General features: G+C 45.7%; 1 protein-coding gene across 3 annotated transcripts in view; it reads right to left on the bottom strand.

Moving 5' to 3' along the window:
- LOC139543840 (netrin receptor UNC5C-like) overlaps window positions 1–14,561 on the bottom strand; it is a 191,202-nt gene that overhangs the window by 5,230 nt on the left and 171,411 nt on the right. For all 3 annotated transcript variants that reach the window (XM_071350310.1, XM_071350311.1, XM_071350312.1), the window contains 3 exons: window positions 13,046–13,405; window positions 7,836–7,923; window positions 7,524–7,701 (listed from right to left, as the gene is read on the bottom strand). In XM_071350310.1, the coding sequence (XP_071206411.1) occupies window positions 7,524–7,701; window positions 7,836–7,923; window positions 13,046–13,405 (626 nt within the window). The remainder of the gene's footprint in view (window positions 1–7,523; window positions 7,702–7,835; window positions 7,924–13,045; window positions 13,406–14,561) is intronic.

The following is a 14,561-nucleotide window of genomic DNA, read 5'->3' as shown; positions in this document are numbered from 1 at the left end:
GTGTGAGAGTGTGTGTGGTTACAGTATCCATGTAAATGTATACATGTGCCTGCCTAGTCCCTACATACATCCACATGTTTAATGTCTAACAATAGACCACCATGTATGAGGTTATAGCATAATGGCCCTCTCCTAGTCCCCCCAGTGACAACGCTGGATCATGTGAGAGCATATTCCTGTTTCATTATTGGTGTCTGGGTCTAACTGGGTCAAGAGGCATGCTGAGCTCTGTAATCCTGACGCTCCTATGAGCAGCACACAGCCTGGCATCCATTCAACCCATTATGTGAGACAGACAGAGAGAAGAGGAATGACACCATCATAGTGTGTGTGTGACTGTGTGTGTGTAAGAGAGTTTTTCTATTTGGAGCCGGGGCATTTAACAGCAGTATTATAGCTGGTCATTAGGCTTTTTAACTGATCCTGGGGGACAGTATGAGTGTTCCTCACTAGGGGGATGATTACAATACAGTGGAAAACTGGGCTAAGGCCTCACACACACGTGCTGAAAGACTCTTTGTGAGGAGAGACTTACTGACTTACACATGTTACTCATTACACTCTGCTATGTGCGCACGCACGCACGCACGCACGCACGCACGCACGCACGCACGCACGCACGCACGCACGCACGCACGCACGCACGCAACACACACACACACACACACACACACACACACACACACACACACACACACACACACACACACACACACACACACACACACACACACACACACACACACACACACACACACACACACACACACACACACACACACACACAGTGCTGCACACATCACGAAGACGTCTGATTATTCACATTGTACGACGGTAATATAAGAGCCAGACGCTGAATCTCTGTCCCTATGACTGTCTGACTGCCTCTCTCTATGGTGAGAATAGAAGGGAGAGCTACCCTTCTGACAGCGTATGTCACAGCAAAAGCAATATATCGCCAGTCCTCCAGTATGTGTGTGGTTGGCCTCAGCTCAGCGGGAAGAGAAGCTGATATAAAGCAGCCAGGCATCACCTACGGATATTACCATCCACGTGGCTGACAGGCTGAGATGTAATCAATAGTTATTTCTCTGTTTAAACGCTTTCACGTCGCAATCTTGGTTTATTGGCTGCCCAGAGGCAATCCGTCATAGTCACACGCTACGTAGCCCACATTAAACACTGTATGTATATTACAGATGACTTCCTCATCAAATGTTCATACCTCCTACAGTAGTAACATCAACATCATGGAGATTCTCATGTCTATTATCCATGGTTTATTTTTGTTATTTTTTTGCGGAGCTGGAAAAGAGAGTCCAAGACCCATCGATTAAAGCTTCTAGAACAATCTGTAGGCTTCAGATTGTCAGTTGATAATCATCAGATTTCACTGTGCTGATGCAATATGGCATCACTACGTTGATATGGGCAGTGACGGCTCTGTAACATGGTGATGAATGTGTTGAGACCGACAGGACATGCGTGTTGGTGATGCAGTAGAACAAACAGCTGAAAAAAGGCTCTACTGCCTCAAACCAGTCTCTCGTTACCACATCAAACCCTCATCTTCCTCTGAGTCGCTCCCACACTGACTGCAGATGGGTTAGGCAGTCAAAATATACAGGAATGTAGTTTCTCCTTCCAACAAACTTTTACACAACTCTGAACTAGTCTAAAACCCACTGCTGTATCTAGAATTCTACACTCTTAGAAAAAAAGTTGCTATCTAGAACCTGAAAGGGTTCTTTGGCTGTTCCCATAGGAGAACCCTTTGAAGAACCCTTTTTGGTTTCAGGTAGAACACTTTTGGTTCCAGGTAGAAGAACCCTTCTGTGTTCAATGCAGAACCCTTTCCACAGAGGGTTCTACATGGAACCCAAAAGGGTTCTACCTAGGGCTGTGGCGGTCTCGACATTTTGTCAGCCCGTTATTGTCATGCAAAAGACTGCCGGTCTCACCATAATTGACTGCTAAATAAGATAAACATGTTTAGCATGTTTACCCGGCCTCCAGGCCATATACAAGCCACATACAAGCCACATACAAGTCACATACAAGCCGCTGATACGCGCTTTTGGAACTTCTACATTTACAATGTGGCCCTGGAGACTCTGGGTTCGAGCCCAGGCTCTGTCGCAGTCGGGCGCGACCGGGAGGTCCATGGGGCGACGCACAATTGGCCTAGCGTCGTCCAGGTTAGGGAGGGTTTGGCCGGCAGGGATACTTGTCTTATCGGGCACTAGCGACTCCTGTGGCGGGCCGGGCGCAGTGCACGCTGACCAGGTCGCTAGGTGTACGGTGTTTCCTCTGACATATTGGTGCGGCTGGCTTCCGGGTTGGATGCGCGCTGTGTTAAGAAGCAGTGCGGCTTGGTTGGGTTGTGTTTCGGAAGACGCATGGCTCTCGACCTTCGCCTCTCCCGAGCTCGTACGGGAGTTGTAGCGATGAGACACGACTATATGTTACTACTAACAATTGTGTAGAAAAAGCGGGTAAAAAGAAATAAATACATTTTTAAAAATTAAGAATATATAATATTCTTATATAATATAAGAATATCACAATAAATCCTAATTTATTTTAGGCATGTCTAAAGAAACATTATGATATGAAGAAAATGTATTTCAGAATAACAAAATATGAGTTGGCCTACTGTACGTTATCTGGCTATGCACCATTTAGCAGACAAGATATGCCATTTTTTTATAGGATTTTATAGTAAGAAACATGTAATTGAATTTAGCTGAATAGAATAGAAAGGAAATTTTTCCCATTCGGCGCGAGCGTGGCTATGTTGTGTGTAAAAGTGATAATTGGAAACAGGTCCTATGTCGTAGATTTAGAGTTATTGGCAACTTTAGTTGTGAATGGTAGCCTACAAACCATAGAATGCCTTAGAAATCAAAAGATACATTGCATGACCATAAGTATGTGGACACCTGCTCGTCGAACATCTCATTCAAAAATCATGGGCATTAAGATGGTTGGTCCCCCCTTTGTTGCTATAACAGCCTCCACTCTTCTAGGAAGGCTTTCCACTAGATGTTGGAACATTGCTGTGGGGACTTGCTTCCAGTCAGCCAGAGCATTAGTGAGGTCGGGCACTGATGTTGGGCGATGCCTGGCTGCCTAGCATCGCCCAATGCCTGGCACTGATGCCTGGCTCGCAGTCGGCATGCCAATTCCTCCCAAAGGTGTTCGATGGGGTTGAGGTCAGGGCTCTGTGCAGGCCAGTCAAGTTCTTCCACACCGATCTCAACAAACCAATTCTGTATGGACCTCACTTTGTGCACAGGGCCATTGTCATGCTGAAATAGGAAAATGTCCTTCCCCAAACTATTGCCACAAAGTTGGAAGCACATAATTGTCTAGAATGCCATTGTATGCTGTAGTATTAACATTTTCCTTCACTGGAACTAAGGGGACTAGCCCAAACCATGAAAAACAGCCCCAGACCATTATTCCTCCTCCACCAAAATGTACAGTTGGAACTATGCATTCTGGCAGGTAGAGTTCTCCTGGCATCCGCCAAACCCAGATTCGTCCTTCGGACTGCCAGATGGTAAAGCGTGATTTATCACTCCAGAAAGCGCGTTTCCACTGCTCCAGAGTCCAATGGCAGCGAGCAATGCGCATGGTGATCTTAGGCTTGTGTGAGGCTGCTCGGCCATGGAAACCCATTTCATGAAGCTCCCGACGAACAGTTCTTGTGCTGACGTTGCATCCAGAGGCAGTTTGGAACTCGGTAAAGAGTGTTGCAACCAAAGACAGACGATTTTTACGTGTTACGCGCTACAGCACTCAGCAGACCCATTTTGTAAGCTTGTGTGGCCTACCACTTCATGGCTGAGCCATTGTTGCTCCTAGATGTTTCCACTTCATAATAACAGCACTTACAGTTGACCGGGGAAGCTCTAGCAGGGCAGAAATTTGACGAACTGACTTGGAATGGTGGAATCCTATGACAGTACCACGTTGAAAGTCACTAAGCTCTTCAGTGAGGCAATTCAACTGACAATGTTTGTCCACGGAGATTGCCTGGCTATGTGTTACATTTTATACTCCTGTCAGCAACGGATGTGGCTGAAATAGCCGAATCCACTCATTTGAAGGGGTGTCCACATACTTTTGTATATACAGTGTATATGAGCTGCATTATGCGACCATAGGCTATTGATGGTTTGAGGAAGTTGCAAAAAAGTTTGTGCTCTGTTCCTTGCCTCAGGCTGCACACGATGTCTCATCAAGTGATCATACTGTATTTTCACCCATCAGAATATTCTCAATTTAATATGTAACATTTGTTTCAATTTAGAATGGCCCATTATCAAATGAGCAGGAATAGGGGCAAGAGAAAAAAGACATGTAATCCATATGAGGCCACTGGTTAGTTTCATGTCGGGTAGGCTACTCCGGTTATTTCGTGGTGACAGTTGAGCCAAAACTCTGTATGCAGACCTCCAACCCTGTTCCTGCAGCTACCCAGTGCTTCATTTGGGAAACCAAGTGAAATCTGTTCGGGGAAATCGATAGTAATATGTTTTCACAATGAAACATATTTCATTAAACTGTTGACGGCCCCCCTGTCTGCACGCTGGATAAAGGAATGAAGGAGAGAGGGGAATAGATGGAAATTCACGGTGGTGAGATATTCAATAGCTGAAGGTAATGTGTCAGCTTATTAATGATAAAAATACAAAAAATGCCCTATTGCTACGGTATCCAATACAAAGTAGTAGTAAGCTAACTCAATATTTGTTTAATTTAGGCTAGACCAATTATGTACCAAAGATAACTTGAATAAGTGTTTTCTCATGTTTTTCTGCCATGTGTAATATGCAGTAGGCTATGTATTGCATAACAGCACAATCATTACTTTAATTCAGTTTTTGGGGGGAGCTTGGGCTCATATAATCCTATGCATATGCATAAGATCTAATATGCATATGGGTGTTTTGAATTAGAAAGCGCTGTCCATTTCGTTGTGTTAGGCTTTGAAACAACATCCACAACGACCATGTGTTCCACTCACTTTCAACCTGTTGTTGAACTTCTCTCTTCAAATTGATCAACCGCATCGAGGTGAGTTTTAAAAGCATATACTGTTTTGATGATAAGTGTTTGATGGGATTTTCGATTGCATTTGCATTGATGTCAGAGTGGTTAGAGGGACAATAGAGCCCTGAGTACCAGTTGGGTACTACTAACACATGTCCAGAATGCACAAGAGGGAATTACCGTGACTTAATAGTCACGTAGAATTTTACTGCGGTCATGACTCGTGACTGCCGGTGTGGTGGTATTATGGTCACCGCAACAGCTCTAGTTCTACCTGGAACCAAAAAGGGTTCACTTAAAGGGACAGCCGAAGAACCCTTTAGAACCCTTTTTTTTCGAAGTGCAGGAATCGAGGAAATAATACAGGAATCGAGATTATCCCAGTAGTAGTGTTCTACACAACCTTTAACTACTAGAAAGCCCACTGTTTTGTTAAGACTTATATAGGAACGTAAGGATCTAGGAAATAATACAGGGAACCATCCACTGGGAACAGAAATCTATTCCACGTCTATTCCACGTAGGTTCAATGTAATGTCATTGAAATGATGTGGAAACAACGTTGATTCGACCGGTGAGTTCCCAGTGGGTGGTGTTCTCTTTCCAACACACGTCTACACAACCCTTAACTAGTCAACACCCCAGTGCTTCCTGTAGGACTACATCTTGGTGAAACTCTGAAAGACACCCACAGACCTTGAGTAGTAGAGTAGGGATCTATCAGCTCTGATGGGATGACAGCAGGTCAGAGGCTGTTGCTAAGCAGCTGAAGAATAATAGGGCCTGTGTATGAGGGGATGGACGTGTGTCAGTTGACAGGCCAGTGATGACCAGGCCCCAGAGGCTCTGTTCTGACAGCTAGCTGAAATGGAACCATTTCAATGTTTTACACCGCCACTCAAATACTTCCCTTCACATGGCAATACTACATTGGCCCAGTCTATCTGACAAAATTACAACTAGATACTTTCCAGACAAATTATAAAGAATAAATGATAGGTTATTTATTTTGCATAAAAACTATCAAACTATTGTATTACATTTCACATATAAGAGTAAAAGAGAAATTCTGCACCGAAGCTAAGGAGAAAGAAGGCCCCCGACAACTGCAGCACGTCTCAACTGCCAGGGAAAGAATGAGTGTGTGGGAGTGTTGTGGGGAGAGTGTATTATTGAACTGAGAAAGTGTGAGTTTGTGTGTTTATTAGGGTTGAATGGCGGGGACCTGGTTACCGAGATTTACCGGGATTTACCGCCAAAAAACACTCCCTTTTCCCAGGATAAATAACTGTGAGAAAACCGGTAAATTCTAATAATGTATTTATATGAACAGCATGGCGTGAAATGGAACTGTTAAATTATATGCGATATCTAAATCTGGCTTCTCAACGGCCTCTGCATCAATGCTCAGGGTCGGGAGAGATAGCCCATCTCGGTATAGAGTGCAATTCACAATGCACACGGACCTATCATCTCATCATGGTAACTTTTTTTCTTGTGACAGGTTGGCCTACATTTGCTGCAGCATAAGGGGGTACAGCGCTAACCCAACAAGATGTCACGCTTTGACAAATTTGACTTTACATTCCGACGTTTGTCCACGTTTCTCCAAACGTAGAATTTTGAATTTGCTCCAACCACCCCGGGTTGCTCCGCTGCTGTCGCCGGCGCCTCGTGGCTTGTTAAGTTTAGGCATTCATTTCGAATGGTTAGTTACGAGTTAAAGGTTTGGGATAGGTTTTTAAAAAAAACAATGAAATGAGTGCCTATCACTGGGATTGTACATGCAACCCCCAGAGTCATAGCTCACAGCGTATGCCCCTCTGCCACACCCGTCCACAACACCCGAGCAAAAAGCCAAGTCTACTTGATGGTAATAGCGCTCACCGTTACCCCTAGTGGTGAGTTTTGATGGCATCTCCTTGACGTCCTTTGTACCTGGACCGACGTCGGATTTCGAAGTAAATCTTGTGCAACCTGGCTGGCTAACCAGCTTTAAGGAAGTGTTTCTGGTGCGGAGGCGTTTGCGTAGGCTGCATCCGCCTCCTCCTGCTACTGCTAATTAAACCATTGTGTGTGTGTGTGTGTGTGTTAAAAACAAAGGGCTGTGAGGCTAGGAATGGGGCTATGTTCACAGAGATGCCCACGGCAACACAACTCATTATCATCACCGCTTTTAATGATGGGACACACTCACACAAGAGCGGAAAAGACAGAGAGCCTGGGGGGGCAAATGCCAGCATGCTATTCCCTATAACTGTTCTTACACAATCCTCTGTCTCTAATTGAGCTTGTACTGTGTGTGCAGATACATTTGTTTATCCCATTCTCTACTCTCTTTATTCCCACTGTCATCCTACCTCATGACATTGACCTTAGTCGTTTTTCCAGTACCATCTTCCACCTCCACACACTTCGTCAGGTACCCATTTGCATGTCAGAGAACATATCATGCCACTCACCTCCCACTGGGCCTGCTGTGATTGGGTCTTGAGCTGAATCAGCCAATCCTCGGCTGATCCACAGTCGGCCTCAGCACAGTGGTGCATGGTGATGATGACTGGGCGTGTCAGGAGAGCCCCTGGGGGGCCACAGCTCACCACTGGGCTTAGCACTGTCTGGCAGTCATCGACTGGGGGCCTGAGGGAACGCACGCAAACACGCGCACACACACACACACAGGTTAGTGTTGTGACAGTACGGGTAGTGTGTGTAGGAGATGTGTGTCTGGTGTAAACAGCACAGCCAGAGGGAATAGAAGAGATTGCAGTTACCTCATGCTGTCCTTCCTGTGGACGGTCACGTACATCTCATAGACTCTACCCTGAGGGACGGCTCCCGCTGGAACTAGCAGACTCACCCCTGTGGAGACAACACACACCACGGTCACACACACACTGTAGTCACAGACAGTGTAGTCACACGCTCCGTAGTCACACGCTCCGTGGTCACACACACACTCCAGTCACACACACACACACACACACACACACACACACACACACACACACACACACACACACACACACACACACACACACACACACACACACACACACACACACACACACACACACACACACACACACACACACACACACACACACACACACACACACACAGTGGTCTAACCAGCCCAGCACTGCCCTCTAGACATCTCCCTGTCATGCTCTGTCATTCTGTGTTCAGTGTTTATCCCCTGCCCAGCCCTGGGGCCCCAAGCAGACAGACAGAGAGAAACATTGGGAGAGACATCATGAGGCCAAACCACCAACAGCCATATCACTGCCCCTTCCCACTGTCTCTTACTGTAGTGTAAATACTGCCACACACTGAACCCATTATATGGCAGAATAAGACAACATCAATGAGTTTTCTAGTCTCATCCCAATGCTGAACTGTATGGCTATGAGGCAGTGATTTAAATTCTCTCCATCTGTGTCTGATTTGATGTCCTGCTTGCTCTGTTTTTCAGGGAGATTTCCCCCCTCTCTCTGTCTCCAGGGTTTGTCAGATATCGCATTGATTCCCATGTCCTTGTAGTGAACCTTTCAAAGGGTGGCAGTCAGCATCTAGCAGGGAAATCACACAGCACTACACAGATACTGTATCAGGCGGATAGGCTACTGTATGAGAAGTAACAGAGAGCGAGAGAGAGAGAGAGAGAGAGAGAGAGAGAGAGAGAGAGAGAGAGAGAGAGAGAGAGAGAGAGAGAGAGAGAGAGAGAGAGAGAGAGAGAGAGAGAGAGAGAGAGAGAGAGAGAGAGAGAGAGAGAGAGAGAGAGAGAGAGAGAGAGAGAGAGAGAGAGAGAGAGAGAGAGAGAGAGAGAGAGAGAGAGAGAGAGAGAGAGAGAGCACTCCTGCATTCACTTAGAGAAATGCTTCAAAGAGAAAAAAAGGATATTAGTTGAAATGCTAAATACAGTATGCCCAACTCTCCTACTGCCACACAGTATTTAATTACCCAGGAATGAAAACATATCCTATGACAGATGTGTTCGTCTTTCTGCCTGTGTAACATGATGAGGTGGCTAAACAGGAACATCAGCCATAGATGGTTTTCCAGAGGAACAACTCCAGAAACCCTAGAAGTTGTTATCCTTTAATGTTTCCGCCTGTTTTTCCCAGCTGTCATCATTGCATCTGTGGTGCATTAAAAACAAACCACATGTGTGCGACGTGGGAACACCACAGATCATGTAAGCAGTATTACAGGCCTAAACAGAGCAGAACTGTACCAACCTTGTGCTCTGTGCTCTGAGCAGCCAGGCACCCAGCTACTCTTACAACCCTGTCACGCACTGTGTGGAACCCATGCTCTGATTGAGCGCCGAGAGCTTTGAGCACTCTTTCAGAGTCAAATCTCTCTTTCTCTCTCTCCCTACCCTACCCTACCCCTTCTCCCTCCCCTTCCCTTCCCTTCTTTCCCTCTCTCCCTCCCCTTCCCTTCTTTCTCTCTCTCCCTACCCTACCCCTTCTCCCTCCCCTTCCCTTCCCTTCTTTCCCTCTCTCCCTCCCCTTCCCTTCTTTCTCTCTCTCCCTACCCTACCCCTTCTCTCTCCCCTTCGCTTCTATCTCTCTCTCTCCCTACCCTACCCCTTCTCCCTCCCCTTCCCTTCCCTTCTTTCCCTCTCTCCCTATCCTACCCCTTCTCTCTCCCCTTCGCTTCTATCTCTCTCTCTCCCTACCCTACCCCTTCTCTCTCCCCTTCGCTTCTATCTCTCTCTCTCCCTACCCTACCCCTTCTCCCTCCCCTTCCCTTCCCTTCTTTCCCTCTCTCCCTACCCTACCCCTTCTCTCTCCCCTTCGCTTCTATCTCTCTCTCTCCCTACCCACCCCCTTCTCCCTCCCCTTCCCTTCCCTTCCCTTCTTTCCCTCTCTCCCTACCCTACCCCTTCTCTCTCCCCTTCGCTTCTATCTCTCTCTCTCCCTACCCTACCCCTTCTCCCTCCCCTTCCCTTCTTTCCCTCTCTCCCTACCCTACCCCTTCTCCCTCCCCTTCGCTTCTATCTCTCTCTCTCCCTACCCTACCCCTTCTCCCTCCCCTTCCCTTCCCTTCTTTCCCTCTCTCCCTACCTTACCCCTTCTCCCCTCCCCTTCCCTTCTTTCCCTCTCTCCCTACCCTACCCCTTCTCCCTCCCCTTCCCTTCTTTCTCTCTCTCCCTCCCCTTCTCCTCTCCTCTCGCTCCCCCCTCCCTCCCCCTCTCCTCTCGCTCCCCCCTCCCCTTCTCCTCTCGCTCCCCCCTCCCTCTCTCTCTCCAGGGAGTCATGCTTCAATATGGCGTTAGTCCCCATTGCAGGCCATGTGTAGAGGATAAGGGTGATCCCTGGTGAATAAGAGGGGAAGCGGTGTCAGGATCACAGCATCATCTCCTGTTCATAATGAAATAATGGAAAGCTAGAGCTCCCTTGGATGGAGCGTAGCGTGGGAAGGGGGATGGAAGGAAGGCATGGAATGGGGGGATGATGTGAGAATGATCTCTGTGTCAGTCCAGCCTCCACAGAGGCTCTTACTCCTGTTATTACACTGTGCTAAGTCACTTTAAGGAGGCAGCTCCTAATAACAGTCACCACGAGGAGACCTTGTCAGCTACTAACTAAGGGCTGCTCTAGAACTGTACCAGGGGGAGAACTGATAAAGCACCTCAAATCAATGTCATTGTGAGTGTATGAAAGCACCAAATCTCCAATCTAGTCTAGACAAAGTCCAAAGTGGTCTGTTAATTGCTTATGGCTAGGGCCAGTTGGATCTGCAGGGACGTTTTCTTATAAATCACTTAACAGCCTTACCGGAATAGTTATTCAGTTTAAAGTTAATTGTATTCATGTTGAAAAGGATTCCTTAGTTTGACTTAATCCCACTGTTTGACAACAATTGACTTCTGAGAGCTTAGAGAAAGTCTGCCGTCACAATTCCATCTGGCTAAATATATGACCCTGTACTGTGCTCAGTGGTGACCCGTCATGCAGGTGGGGCAGTTAAGACACACCTACTGATTCAAGGGTTTTTCTTTATTTTTACTATTTTCTACATTGTAGAATAATAGTGAAGGCATCAAAACTATGAAATAGCACATAAAATGACGTCAAATCACGTTATATCTTACAGCAACTTTGATTGGACTGATCATGTCAACATCGTACTTCAACATCACAATCTTAGCTAGCAGTCATCCTCATGAATCAAGTCAACGATCTACTGGCAAATCCTTTTCCATCCCTGTCATATGAAGATAAAATTATAGATAAAATGTATCGGTGCTCATCGGCCATTGGACATAAACATTACACAACAAGTTGGGAATCGCAAATTCAACTATGAGCGGTTTGGAATGAATCAGTGGCTAACTGCAAGCATTGCAAAGAAATCACTACCCTGCCATTCAGTGGAGTGGATGTGTGGTCCCATGTCTGGGTTTAATGGTCTCTTTTCCAAGTTTAAAAGGATAAACATTCAATATTGGCCATGCTGTCAATCCAGCATGATTTCTGCCACTTTCAAAACAACTGGAAACTCGGAACTGGGAAATCTCAGAGTTCAAGACAACTGGGAACTCGGGAAAAAATGAGCTCCGACTGGGAAAATACATTTTGAACGGTCGTCCAACTCGGAATTCCAAATCGGGAACTTGGGCCTCTTTCTAGAGCTCCGACCTGAAGATCACTGATGTCATGATTCAACCTTATTTTTTTCCGACTTCCCAGTTGCCTTGAAAGCGCCATAAATCGCAAGAATGCCAGACTTTGATGACAAAAATTTGCCAAAGAAGGACCGCCGCGCCACCTTCCTGTTCAAGTGAGCACAGCACAACAAGTCGAGTCCAAGAATGTATTGTATGCTGCTGTATAAATGATGTAATATGCTAATATATTGTAGTTAAGAAAGTAATACTAAGTGTATGTTGTGTCCCTTTTCCCCTAATAATTTAGCCTACTGTTCTGACTTGGTGGTGCACATGTAGCCTATTAATAGATGGATCACTAGTCACTTTAAATAATGCCACTTTAAATAATGCCACTTTAATAATGTTTACATCTTACATTACTCATATCACATGTATATACTGTATTTTATACCATCTACTGCACCTTGTCAATGCCGCTCGCTCATCGAAATACTTATATGTACATATTCTCATTCACCCCTTTAGATTTGTGTGTATTAGGTAGTTGATGGGGAATTGTTAGATCACTTGTTAGATATTACTGCACTGCTGGAACTAGAAGCACAAGCATTTCGCTACACTCGCATTAACATCTGCTAACCATGTGCATGTGACCAATAAAAATTTGTTTGATTTGATTGTATAGCCTGTTTTAGAGAAATGTCATTATCGAATATTGAAAGAGCTTTCATTGTCTGCTTACATGCCCCCTTTATTCATCCCTCGGTTCTGACTTAGTGTACAAGGAGAATACTGTAATAACGGCCAGTGTTCTGAATTCTGTCCCTGTACATTTCAAAAGTGCTGAACAAATATTTATATTGACTATATCCATCCCAGCTCGCTCATTAATGTCTTAATCGAAATGACGGATTGCCTCTTATCACTCGTCATCCCCTTATGCCAAAGTTTGTACATCTCAATTGTCAGTAGAAACCACATTTGTTTAAGCAAGTCAGCCATAACAGCCATGTTTTTTAAAAAGGGAGTAAATGAGGCTGAATGAACTGTTTCGCTGCCAGACAAGACTCCGCTGATATCTTGGTGTAGCAGTGGTAAGGTGTTGGGATGAGGCCCTAGCAGTTTGTGGGCACCGTTTGTCACTGTTATAGTCCAATGAATGCATTGTTTAGTGTTGTGTTGTGTAGTGGCTTTGCTGGCATGCATATTCTTTTTTAATGTAGCACTGACTGTGCTATATTAAGAAAACCATTGTTTTCATCACTTTATTCAAACACACATAAAAAATACTATACACCAACCCACTTTGAGACTGTACCACACTTCCTCCTCCTTAGACAGACCCATAAAGACCCATACCTGAGTTGGGGACGATGAGGTGCCCCCCTAGAGAGTTGAAGGAGCCCAGGGCGGTACAGGAGGGGTCCCTGGTACCGGTACGGAGCAAAGTCTGGGTTTGGGTCCTTCTCCCCATGGTGTCCCCATCCAGCAGGCAGTGGGGCAGCTTGGGGGACAGCTTAGAGGAGAAGTCAGACAGGTCCTCGGAGGGGGTGACCAGACCAGAGGAGTTGTAGACCTTGATCTTCAGGTTGGGCAGGGGGTCCAGGAGGGGGGAGTTGGTCATGGGGATCTTGTTGTCCACGTCGTGGAGGGCGTAGACCGGACCGCGGTACATGGCTGCCGCAGAGGTCAGGTCAGGGGGTGCCGTCAGAATGTCAGCTGGGGACAGGAGAGGACAACGGTGATGTCAGTGGTAAGACTATGGTGTAAGGAGAGGTGCAGTCAGACCAACACATCATCAGGACCGGTCAGTATTTTCCTGTTAAAGGCCTAATGCAGACGTTTTTTATATCAATATAAAATCATTTCATTCGTAACAATGACCTTAATGGATTTCCATTGATAAAAAAAGGCTTTTTAGAAAAACACTTTCTCAAGCAAGACTTTTGCTGGTCTGTCTGGGAGTGGTCTGAGTGGGGAGGGGAAAATTGAAAATGTGCTGTTATTTGCAGAGAGGTTTGGAACTCTCTTTGTTATTGGTCTATTAACCAATTTACTGCCTGGTGATGTCAAGCCAAAACTCTCGCCCATGCAAACATGCTGATTAGAAGGTCCTGTGTAGATTGTACAGGAAGTAACACATTCTTTCACACTTTTACAGTGTTAGTTCTATCAGCTGCTGTTCAACATGATATGAAACATAGGAAAAAACTGATAAGATGCTTCGGGTAACATTTATTTTTAGCTTTCGGTTACATTTTTTGTGGGGTTACACGGCTGGTTTCAGCTCTCTCCTGCTTAAACTCTACTAAACTGTGTTGAGTTACGTGTTTACTTGACAACTCTACACATAAACCGTGGGAAGAGTCCTGTTGCTCAGAGCTCCAGCCCTAACTATAGCTGTGCAGCACGGTGTGTCATAAGGAACAGATGGCATCATTATATAGCAGTTTACTTAACAGGTACACACATGAATATTCATGGTTGGTGTTGAGTGGGCCGGTGGGGACTGTTACAGCAACAGACTCTGTGACTTCACACTGCTCCTCATCCTCTCTACCGTACACAGTGTAAGAGAAATTGAAATCATGTAAATATGTATTTACCACTACGGTAAATAGCTAGCGGTGGGATTTGAATAGTGAGCCTATTTGGATTCAAAATCAAAATCAACATTGTGTCGTCGTCATGTGGCGTGTTTACCTGAGGGCTGACGACAAGGCACAGAGAGGTAAATGAAGCACCTGTAGTGTTGTCTAATGTCTCTCTTTGTCTCTATTTCTCTCTGCCAGGTGCAGGCTGCCATAGCAACCCGAGTTGGTTGATGTAAGCTTTAGGGGTCCTTGGAACTGGCATCTCTTTTTATATCCCTCTT

The sequence above is a fragment of the Salvelinus alpinus genome, chromosome 18, assembly GCF_045679555.1.
Source record: "Salvelinus alpinus chromosome 18, SLU_Salpinus.1, whole genome shotgun sequence".
NCBI classification, from domain to species: domain Eukaryota; kingdom Metazoa; phylum Chordata; class Actinopteri; order Salmoniformes; family Salmonidae; genus Salvelinus; species Salvelinus alpinus.
The sequence above is the reverse complement of the archived record's forward strand: the minus strand, read 5'-3'. Positions and strand labels throughout refer to the sequence as shown.